Genomic DNA, 12574 nt, shown 5'->3' with positions numbered 1-12574 from the left:
CAAAAGTAATGACTTTTTTTTTTTTTCCAAAAGACTGCATGCTGAGACAATTTCCCCCTAATGAGAGGAAGTGAGGAAAGTGCCGAGTCCTGCTGGTGATTACTTCAGCGTGAACTTGGGAAGGCTGCAATATGTAAATAGTTCAGACCGTTGGGACGAGTTACAAAGTAACCCTGCTAAAAAAAAATGCTAAGAGTGGAAAGTTGGCTTAAAAGACGAGAAAACGCCAGCCTGATATCATCATCCGCATCACAATTCTTATTGATTCAAATTGTTAATCGATTCATAATTTTCAAAAATCCTTAACAAGTGGAAGTACCAGAAAAGAACCGTAAAATTTGAGGCCAACAGCAAATGCATACTTAACAAGAAAGTTGCTCCGTACTAAAAATTAATAATTCCAATATGGCAGGCAATAATTAGAATATAAACACCTCAACTGACTGTACTTGAATGTATAATAGACAGTATTTATATTATTCACATGTGAATAATGCCGGATAATACTGTATTTATATTATTCACATGTGAATAATGCTGTATAATAGACAGTATTTATATTATTCACATGTGAATAATGCTGGATAATACTGTATTTATATTATTCACATGTGAATAATGCTGTATAATAGACTGTATTTATATTATTCACATGTGAATAATGCTGTATAATACTGTATTTATATTATTCACATGTGAATAATGCTGTATAATAGACTGTATTTATATTATTCACATGTGAATAATGCTGTATAATAGACTGTATTTACATTATTCACATGTGAATAATGCTGGATAATACTGTATTTATATTATTCACATGTGAATAATGCTGTATAATAGAATGTATGTATATTATTCACATGTGAATAATGCTGGATAATACTGTATTTATATTATTCACATGTGAATAATGCTGTATAATAGACTGTATTTATATTATTCACATGTGAATAATGCTGTATAATAGAATGTATGTATATTATTCACATGTGAATAAATCCGTATAATAGACTGTATTTATATTATTCACATGTGAATAATGCTGTATAATAGAATGTATGTATATTATTCACATGTGAATAATGCTGGATAATACTGTATTTATATTATTCACATGTGAATAATGCTGTATAATAGACTGTATTTATATTATTCACATGTGAATAATGCTGTATAATAGAATGTATGTATATTATTCACATGTGAATAAATCCGTATAATAGACTGTATTTATATTATTCACATGTGAATAATGCTGTATAATAGAATGTATGTATATTATTCACATGTGAATAATGTCGTATAATAGACTTTATTTATATTATTCACATGTGAATAATGCTGTATGATAGACTGTATTTATATTATTCACATGTGAATAATGCTGTATAATGGGCTGCATTTTTATTATTCACATGTGAATAATGCTGTATAATAGACTGTATTTATATTATTCACATGTGTATAATGCTGTATGATAGACTGTATTTATATTATTCACATGTGAATAATGCTGTATAATGGACTGCATTTATATTATTCACATGTGAATAATGCTGTATAATAGAATGTATTTATATTATTCACATGTGAATAATGCTGTATAATAGAATGTATGTATATTATTCACATGTGAATAATTCCGTATAATAGACTGTATTTATATTATTCACATATGAATAATGCTGTATAATAGAATGTATGTATATTATTCACATGTGAATAATTCTGTATAATAGACTGTATTTATATTATTCACATGCGAATAATGTCGTATAATAGACTTTTTATATTATTCACATGTGAATAATGCTGTATAATAGACTGCATTTATATTATTCACATGTGAATAATGCTGTATAATACTGTATTTACATTATTCACATGTGAATAATGCTGGATAATACTGTATTTACATTATTCACATGTGAATAATGCTGATAATACTGTATTTATATTATTCACATGTGAATAATGCAGTATAATAGACTGTATTTATATTATTCACATGTGAATAATGCTGTATAATAGACTATTTCTATTCACATGTGAATAATGCTGTATAATAGACTGTATTTATATTATTCACATGTGAATAAGGCTGTATAATAGACTCTATTATTCACATGTGAATAATGCTGTATAATATACTGTATTTATATTATTCACATGTGAATAATGCCGTATATTAGACTGTATTTATATTATTCACATGTGAATAATGCCGTATAATAGACTGTATTTATATTATTCACATGTGAATAAGGCTGTATAATAGACTCTATTATTCACATGTGAATAATGCTGTATAATAGACTGTATTTATATTATTCACATGTGAATAATGCTGTATAATAGACTGTATTTATATTATTCACATGTGAATAATGCCGTATAATAGACTGTATTTATATTATTCACATGTGAATAATGCTGTATAATAGACTTTCTATTCACATGTGAATAATGCTGTATAATAGAATGTATTTATATTATTCACATGTGAATAATGCTGTATAATAGATGTTAATTTATATTATTCACATGTGAATAATGCTGTATAATACTGTATTTATATTATTCACATGTGAATAATTCTGTATAATAAACTGTATTTATATTATTCACATGTGAATAATGCTGTATAATAGATTGTAATTTATATTATTCACATGTGAATAATGCTGTATAATACTGTATTTATATTATTCACATGTGAATAATGCTGTATAATAGACTGCATTTATATTATTCACATGTAAAAAATACCGAAGTGTCTATTGTGAGTGAACTGTGGTGCTGAATTTCCCCCCAGGGATCAATAAAGTACTTTCTATTCTATTCTATTCAAACGCATCAATTGACTATTTCCAACTTTTTAAGAGAGGAAATCAAAACCATTTTTGACAAATGGAGTGGTTGACTCAAAGACTTGAAAGTGTGCCAACTTGCGAGTCTTTGAACGCAGCACAGATGGAGACGAACCACACAGCGGCTGCCTCACCTTTCCGAAGTCTCTGACGTCAAACAGGTCGAACGCCTCGAACAGCTCGCTTTTCTTCATGCCGAATGTGTAGCTGCACGCTGTCAGGAAAGTCCTGATGTTCTTCAGGCACAGGAACTACGGAGAAGAGAAACATCAGAGTCAATGTGACGTGCGACAATATATTTCTTTAGTGACGTAAGGAAAAACTGGTGCAGTTTCTACACATTTCTACCCAGAATCAAATGCAATTTTAGGGTTGGGCAATAAGGCCTAAAATCTACATTGCAGTATCGATATGTATCATAATATATACAAACCCCAAAAGCAGTGAAGTTGGTACGTCGTGTAAATGGTAAATAAAAAAAGAATACAATGATTTGCAAATCCTTTTCAACTTATATTCAATTGAATAGACTGCAAAGACAAGATATTTATAAGATATATAATTATTTTTTGTTTGCAAAAAATCATTAACTTAGAATTTAATGGCAGCAACATGTTTCAAAAAAGCTGGCACAAGTGGCAAAAAAGACTGGGAATGTTGAGGAATGCTCATCAAACACTTATTTGGAACATCCCACAGGTTGAACAGGCTAATTGGGAACAGGTGGGTGCCATGATTGGGTATAAAAGCAGCTTCCATGAAATGCTCAGTCATTCACAAACAAGGACGGGGCGAGGGTCACCACTTTGTCAACAAATGCGTGAGCAAATTGTTTAAGAACGTTTCTCAACCAGCTATTGCAAGGAATTTTTTGATTTCACTATCTACGGTCCATAATATCATCAAATGGTTGGGAAAATCTGGAGAAATTACTGCACGTAAACTTCGATCCCGTCAAAAAGTGACATCAGTGTGTAAAGGATATCACCACACGGGCTCAGGAACACTTCAGAAAACAACTGTCCGTAACTACAGTTTGTGGCTACATCTGTAAGTGCGAGTTAAAACTTGACTAAGCAAGGCGAAAGCCATTTATCAACAACACCCAGAAACGCCGCCGGTTTCGCTGGGCCTGAGCTCATCTAAAATGGACTGATGCAAAGTGTAAAAGTGTTCTGTGGTCTGACGAGTCCACATTTCAAATTGTTTTTGGAAACTGTGGACGTCGTGTCCTCCGGACCAAAGAGGAAAAGAACCATCCAGATTGTTCTAGGCACAAAGTGTAAAAGCCAGCATGTGTGATGGTATGGGGGTGTATTAGTGCCCAACTTATTCTTTTGCTTGGCTACACTGTAAAGATTTACCAGGATTTAACAGTATTATTTCACTGTAAAATACAGTAATCAAAATTTACTGTAACTTTACAACAAATTACCGTACACTTATAATTCACATTATTTAAATGACGGCAATTGTTTCTATGAAAGTACTAGTTAGTCAGTAATTTACATTGAGCATTTTTACAGTGTACTTCACATTAGTTTTAGGCGATACTACAAATTTGAGTATCCAACACGGAGTAGTTACAGGGGCAGTGTGGGTTATACCATCCCAGCAGGCACAAGACATTGATACAACGTTGATTATACGTACATGTCCAACGTACATGTCCTTTAAAACTGACTTTGAAACAACGCTGCAAAATAGTTGTGTTTGTAAATTGGGACAACTTTGATGTTGGATCCACGTTGTTGGTTGGGAAATGACCAAATTTCAATGTTGTTGAATAAACGTCGTCAAAAAGCATGTTGTTTAAACATTGTATTGGTGTTGTAGAATTTTGGTTGGGAAAAGACCACATTTCAATGGTCAAATCAATGTCACAACCCAACATTGATTAAATGTCGTCAAAAAGCATGTTGTTTCAACATTGTAGAATATTGGTTGGGAAATTACCAAAAATTAAATGGTCAAATCAACGTCGGGACCCAACATTGATTAAACGTTGTCAAAAAATAATGTTTCAACATTGTGTTTGTGTTGTTGAATATTGGTTGGGAAATGACCAAAATTCAATGGTAATGTCAAAGTCACAACATAACATTGATTAAACATCGTCAAAAAGCATGTTGTTTCAACGTTGTATTTGTGTTGTGGAATATTGGTTGGGAAAAGACCACATTTCAATGGTCAAATCAATGTCACAACCCAACATTGATTAAATGTCGTCAAAAAGCATGTTGTTTCAACATTGTAGAATATTGGTTGGGAAATTACCAAAAATTAAATGGTCAAATCAACGTCGGGACCCAACATTGATTAAACGTTGTCAAAAAATAATGTTTCAACATTGTGTTTGTGTTGTTGAATATTGGTTGGGAAATGACCAAAATTCAATGGTAATGTCAAAGTCACAACATAACATTGATTAAACATCGTCAAAAAGCATGTTGTTTCAACGTTGTATTTGTGTTGTGGAATATTGGTTGGGAAATGACCAAATTTCAATGGTCAAATCAACGTCAGAACCCAACGTTGATTAAACGTTGTCAAAAAGCATGTTGTTTCAACGTTGTATTTGTGTTGTGGAATATTGGTTGGGAAATGACCAAATTTCAATGGTCAAATCAACGTCAGAACCCAACATTGATTAAATGTCGTCAAAAAGCATGTTGTTTCAACGTTGTAGAATATTGGTTGGGAAATTACCAAAAATTCAATGGTCAAATCAACGTCGGGACCCAACATTGATTAAACGTTGTCAAAAAATAATGTTTCAACATTGTGTTTGTGTTGTGGAATATTGGTTGGGAAATGACCAAAATTCAATGGTAATATCAACGTCACAACATAACATTGATTAAACGTCGTCAAAAAGCATGTTGTTTCAACGTTGTATTTGTGTTGTGGAGTATTGGTTGGGAAATGACCAAATTTCAATGGTCAAATCAACGTCACAACCTGACATGGAATAAACGTCGTCAAAAAGCATGTTGTTTCAACATTGTAGAATATTGGTTGGGAAATTACCAAAAATTCAATGGTCAAATCAACGTCAGAACCCAACGTTGATTAAACGTTGTCAAAAAGCATGTTGTTTCAACGTTGTATTTGTGTTGTGGAATATTGGTTGGGAAATGACCAAATTTCAATGGTCAAATCAACGTCAGAACCCGACATTGATTAAACGTTGTCAAAAAGCATGTTGTTTCAACGTTGTAGAATATTGGTTGGGAAATTACCAAAAATTCAATGGTCAAATCAACGTCGGGACCCAATATTGATTAAACGTTGTCAAAAAATAATGTTTCAACATTGTGTTTGTGTTGTCTAATATTGTTTGGGAAATGACCAAAATTCATTGGTAATATCAACGTCACAACATAACATTGATTAAACGTCGTCAAAAAGCATGTTTCAACATTGTAGAATATTGGTTGGGAAATGACCAAAATTCAACGGTCAAATCAACGTCAGAACCCAACGTTGATTAAACGTTGTCAAAAAGCATGTTGTTTCAACGTCATGTTTGAGTTGCTCAACATCAGGATCTAACTCAACAAGTTCTCAACCTTGTTTTAATATCTTGTGCTGATATGTCAAATGTTCAGGATCATTGAATGATTCAGACTTGGATTACAATTCTTATCAGACACACAGCACGGTGGTGTAACAATATCATTAAATATTTGAATTATTTCCTACTATTGGCTCTGATTTAAATCATTTTGGTTTGTGTGTCCTTTTACTTATTTGCTGAATTTGCAGAGAAAAACGCCAAATGATTTTTTGATGTAAAAAATAATGACATAACTCCTGTAGAACTGACCAAATACTGACACTATATTTAGTATTGTTACTGTTAGGGCTGGGCGATATGGCCTTTTATTAATATCTCCATATTTTTAGGCCATGTCACGATACACGATATATAACTCCATATTTAGCCTTGAATGAACACTTGATGCATATAATCACAGCAGTATGATGATTCTATGTGTCTACATTAAAACATTCTTCTTCATACTGCATTAATATATGCTACTTTTAAACTTTCATGCAGAGAGGGAAACCACAACTAAGTTAATTTAGCAAAAGTGTATTTATTAAACAGTTAAGCAGTGGCACAAACATTCATGTCATTTCAAAACAAAGTGCAAGATTGTCAGAGACATTTTAAAACAAGCTATTAGTGCACTTTTGTGCATGATGTCACTAAGATGACATATCAAAACAACACTAAATTAAAGTGCACTTTTTGTACAGAACGTACGTCACTACAATAGTTGAAAACAAATAAAGTGCACTTTTGTGCATGATGTCACAAGATATTTCAATAAGTGTCAAATAAAAATGAGCTGCATAATAGGAAACCAAATAGTGTATGTCCTTCGCTATGTGGTAGGTTCCTGCAGACGTTATCTCCTTCTGTTGTTGACTATTTTTTTTCATACGGTGTTGATGTGGAAATGGTTGCCTCGGCATTTTGTGGGCGTGGCACCGAACGGAGATGTTGACATGCGGAGTTTCAAGCACTCTTCATTCTCTAGTTGGTGACTTTTCAAATGATGCTACATATTAGCAGTAATGCTACTTTTTGTAGCAAAGCTTTTGCCGCATACTTGACATATTACGGTTGTCTGTTCGACATCTTCCCGCTTGAGGCCAAACCACCGCCAGACGATGCGTTTTTTCTTGGGAATTAATTCTTCCTTCATTTGTTACCAGATTCGCACCTTCTTTCTCTCGTATTACCACTCGCACCACAGCCTCTCTGCTCCGCGAGGGCGTATACCAGGGGTGTCCAAACTTTTTCCACTGAGGGCCGCACATGGAAAAATTAAAGCATGCGGGGGCCATTTTGATAGTTTTCATTTTCAAATCATAACAAAATATATGGATTTTGGGTTTTTTTTACCTTTTAGGGTCTAAGTCATTAAAATGTTAAAAACAAGTCCAATTATTTTTTTATTTATTTTATTTAACGCTTACAGTAAATCTCTACAGTATATCAACTTCAGGTTGATATAAAATTTTAAAAAACAAAAAGATTTTATGCCTTTTCTGTCAAGACAACTTAGTTTTTTTATAATAAAACTGAAATATGCAGTATTTCCCCCACTGCCCAAAACCTTCAGAAAGCAATGTTTGATGTGAAGTAATTGGAGCCTTAAAAACATCAATGATGCAAGACACCATTGATATTAATTCATTGCTATTTTTGAGTAATCACAGTGAAAAGATAAATAAAATCCCATTAAATATATTTAGGATCCAAAAGGTGCCCCACTCATAAAGTGATACATTTGTATTAGTTTTTTTTTACTTTCAACACTTAAGTTACGAGATCAACTTTAGATATATCTGTCCATTTTACGTTTGAACTATTATTTTGTTTGTTTTATGCTCTTTTGTCAAAGAAAACGTTGATGTTTTTGTATGGCAACCACACAATATATGCAATATTTCCCACATAAAACATTTTAAAGTGAAATAATTCATTATTGACTTCTTTTTTTTTTTTTTTTGAGCAATGGCAAAAAAAATAAAAATAAAGATAGACAAAAGAAAAAAAAAAAGCCTGCATGGCAGCTTTGTGTCAACATTGCAACTTTTTCTAGTCAGATTTCACCTCATTCCACTTTTTTTAATGTCTTCTTTTATTTTTTTTGCAATAGCATTTCCAGAATGTGTGGCGGGCCGGTAAACAATTAGCTGCGGGCCGCAAATGGCCCCCTGGCCGCACTTTGGACACCCCTGGCGTATACGTATGTGACGTGTGTAAGAAGGTGCGCTTGTTTTATGTCTCTGTGAGGAGAGACAAGAAAGAGTGAGAAAAGCCTGTAGTGAAGTGAAGTGAAGTGAATTATATTTATATAGCGCTTTTTCTCTAATGACTCAAAGCGCTTTACATAGTGAAACCCAAAATCTAAGTTACATTTAAACCAGTGTGGGTGGCACTGGGAGCAGGTGGGTAAAGTGTCTTGCCCAAGGACACAACGGCAGTGACTAGGATGGCGGAAGCTGGGATCGAACCTGGAACCCTCAAGTTGCGGGCACGGCCACTCTACCAACCGAGCTATACCGATATATATATATATAGTGTAATGCCCGCAGCTAAACGCAACTGCGTGAGAACGTATACTCGAATATCACAATATAGTCATCTTCTATATCGCACAGAGACAAACCCGCGATATATCGAGTATATTCGATATAACGCCCAGCCCTAGTTACTGTCAATATTTACATTCAAGAGCTCTCTCTTCCGGTTAGCATTTCTTCCCGTGGTGTGCAGTGTAGCATGTTTAGCTATTCCTGGTCCCCCCAGTGATAATGCAACTTGTGAGAGACGTCGTTTATTTGCCTCCATGGGGACTAGGCTTGCGGATTTAGAGGTGGCTTTGCACTGTGGAGGGACGTTAGCCACTAGCAAGAATGCTGTCAGAATTGCGGGACACAGCTAGTATGTGTCATCAACAGTGTTGGGACTAACGCGTTACTGTAACGCCGTTAGTTTCGGCGGTAACTAGTAATCTAACGCGTTATTTTTTATATTCAGTAACTCAGTTACCGTTACTGCATGATGCGTTACTGCGTTATTTTACGTTATTTTTTATGTAGTATCGGCTAGAAACAGAAGATCTGAGTGTGTTTTATTGGAGCGCTCCGGTGGAAAAGAAGAGGCGTGCTTTCCCCCACCCACAGAAAGCACGCCTCCCCGCTTCGGGGCTAACAACCTTCACTTTACCCGGAAGAGGGTCTTTACAGCTGAGGGTGAATGACGAGACCGGCGGTTTGTTGCAACTTTTTGACTCTATTGGACGCAGCCATCCACCAAGCTAGAACACCTGCACGCACTCACTGTCGCCGCTCCCTCACCTCTCTCGCCCACTCACTCACTGACGTCACTCACCTCACATGTTGTCATATCTTAAAGGGCCACACACACACACACACACACACATACGCTACTCTCATAACAACTAACAAGACATCACGGTGAAGCCAGAGGTCGAGTTTTTTAACATGGAGACATTCTCAATACTTTTATTTTGTCGAGCACAAAGAAAATAACATTTTAGTTAAATGTAAGTTGTGTCTTGGATCAAAGATCCTATCTACTTAAGTTAAAGTTAAAGTGCCATTATGTTGCAGCTATTTAAAATAGTTTTGTCAATTTTTTCTGGCCTGAAATAAATTGGCCCTTTGAAGCATATCTTTGTCTTTGTGTGTTGTATGTAGAGCATATTGTTTGTGTGTTGTATGTAGACCACATTGTTTGTGTGTTGTATGTAGACCACATTGTTTGTGTGTTGTATGTAGACCACATTGTTTGTGTGTTGTATGTAGACCACATTGTTTGTGTGTTGTATGTAGACCACATTGTTTGTGTGTTGTATGTAGACCACATTGTTTGTGTGTTGTATGTAGACCACATTGTTTGTGTGTTGTATGTAGACCACATTGTTTGTGTGTTGTATGTAGACCACATTGTTTGTGTGTTGTATGTAGACCACATTGTTTGTGTGTTGTATGTAGACCACATTGTTTGTGTGTTGTATGTAGAGCACATTGTTTGTGTGTTGGTTGTAGACCACATTGTTTGTGTGTTGGTTGTAGAGCACATTGTTTGTGTGTTGGTTGTAGACCACATTGTTTGTGTGTTGGTTGTAGACCACATTGTTTGTGTGTTGGTTGTAGACCACATTGTTTGTGTGTTGTATGTAGACCACATTGTTTGTGTGTTGTATGTAGACCACATTGTTTGTGTGTTGTATGTAGAGCACATTGTTAGTGTGTTGTATGTAGACCACATTGTTTGTGTGTTGTATGTAGAGCACATTGTTAGTGTGTTGTATGTAGACCACATTGTTTGTGTGTTGGTTGTAGACCACATTGTTTGTGTGTTGGTTGTAGACCACATTGTTTGTGTGTTGTATGTAGACCACATTGTTTGTGTGTTGTATGTAGACCACATTGTTAGTGTGTTGTATGTAGACCACATTGTTTGTGTGTTGTATGTAGACCACATTGTTTGTGTGTTGTATGTAGACCACATTGTTTGTGTGTTGTATGTAGACCACATTGTTTGTGTGTTGTATGTAGAGCACATTGTTTGTGTGTTGTATGTAGACCACATTGTTTGTGTGTTGTATGTAGACCACATTGTTTGTGTGTTGTATGTAGACCACATTGTTTGTGTGTTGTATGTAGACCACATTGTTTGTGTGTTGTATGTAGAGCACATTGTTTGTGTGTTGTACGTAGACCACATTGTTTGTGTGTTGTATGTAGACCACATTGTTTGTGTGTTGTATGTAGAGCACATTGTTTGTGTGTTGTATGTAGAGCACATTGCTTTCTGAGTTTAGTGATGCAAATGCATGTCAAGTTGATCAACAGATTGTATTATTCTCCAGTGCAATAACAGTACTGAAATGAAGGCTAAAAGGGCATTAATGGGAGCCTTAAAAAAAAAGGGGAGAAAAAGAAGTAACTAAATAGTTACTTTTCACAGTAACGCATTACTTTTTGGTGTAAGTAACTGAGTTAGTAACTGAGTTACTTTTAAAATAAAGTAACTAGTAATTGTAACTAGTTACTGGTTTTCAGTAACTAACCCAACACTGGTCATCAACATGCAATATCACGATACCATTAAAGGCTCCATCGTCTATAACATTGATATCGGTTATATCAGTGGTCCCCGACCTTTTTGTAACTGCGGACCGGTCAACACTTGAAAATTTGTCCCACGGACCGGGGGGGATTTAAAAAATATATATATTATTTTTTTTGTCATTAAAAAATACAATCATGTGTGCTTACGGACTGTATCCCTTGCAGACTGTATTGATATATATTGATGTATAATGTAGGAACCAGAATATTAATAACAGAAAGAAACAACCCTTTTGTGTGAATGAGTGTAAATGGGGGGAGGGACGTTTTTTGGGTTGGTGCACTAATTGTAAGTGTATCTTGTGTTTTTTATGTTGATTTATTTTATTTTTTTTCTCTTGTGCGGCCCAGTACCAATCGATCCACGGACCGGTGGTTGGGGACCACTGGGTTGTATCATGCAACTCCATAACCTATTGGACTGATCAACAACTCCTTGTTTACAAAGCTAATACCACAGTTGTGCATGTGCATCCTTCCAAAAGCTTTAGTCTTATGTAAAAAACCGGATCACATATTGTAATGTATGGTTATTTCTAAAGACCGGGTGTCGTCACAGTGAAGTTAGTATCTCTGACTCGCGGCTGCTCTCCTTCCTGTAATTGATACAGGATGGACGTGAGGCGCACGCTGACGAGAGCACATTTTTCAGGAAGTGATGTTTTCTGCCACATCACGATCCACCCACACTCATGGGACTGGCCTCACCAGATGACCTCACGTGTAAATGTGCAGTCCACCACTTGAATGTAATAAATTATGTAACAACTTGTACTACCCACACGTCTTTTTAGTATCCATATTTTCATCCAAAGTGCTTGAATTGCTTCTGGTTAAACTTCCCATGTAATGCTTCAGGAAATAATTAGTTATATTAAACTAATAATGCATGGGAATTCATAGAAAATCTGAAAAAAAAGGCATCAAAAACTAAAATGAACATTTTGTTATGTCATAAGCACACATGATAAGATATGTATATGTGTATATATGTATGTGTGTATGTGTGTGTGCAT

General features: G+C 34.9%; 1 protein-coding gene across 1 annotated transcript in view; it reads right to left on the bottom strand.

The window, feature by feature from the left end:
• LOC133630230 (guanine nucleotide exchange factor VAV3-like) overlaps positions 1-12574 on the bottom strand; it is a 277047-nt gene that overhangs the window by 215367 nt on the left and 49106 nt on the right. The window contains exon 2 of the mRNA XM_062021697.1: positions 3008-3124. Within this exon, the coding sequence (XP_061877681.1) occupies positions 3008-3124 (117 nt within the window). The remainder of the gene's footprint in view (positions 1-3007; positions 3125-12574) is intronic.

The sequence above is a fragment of the Entelurus aequoreus genome, linkage group LG15, assembly GCF_033978785.1.
Source record: "Entelurus aequoreus isolate RoL-2023_Sb linkage group LG15, RoL_Eaeq_v1.1, whole genome shotgun sequence".
NCBI classification, from domain to species: Eukaryota; Metazoa; Chordata; class Actinopteri; order Syngnathiformes; family Syngnathidae; genus Entelurus; species Entelurus aequoreus.
Note: the sequence above shows the minus strand (reverse complement) of the source record. Positions and strands in the feature narration are given on the sequence as shown.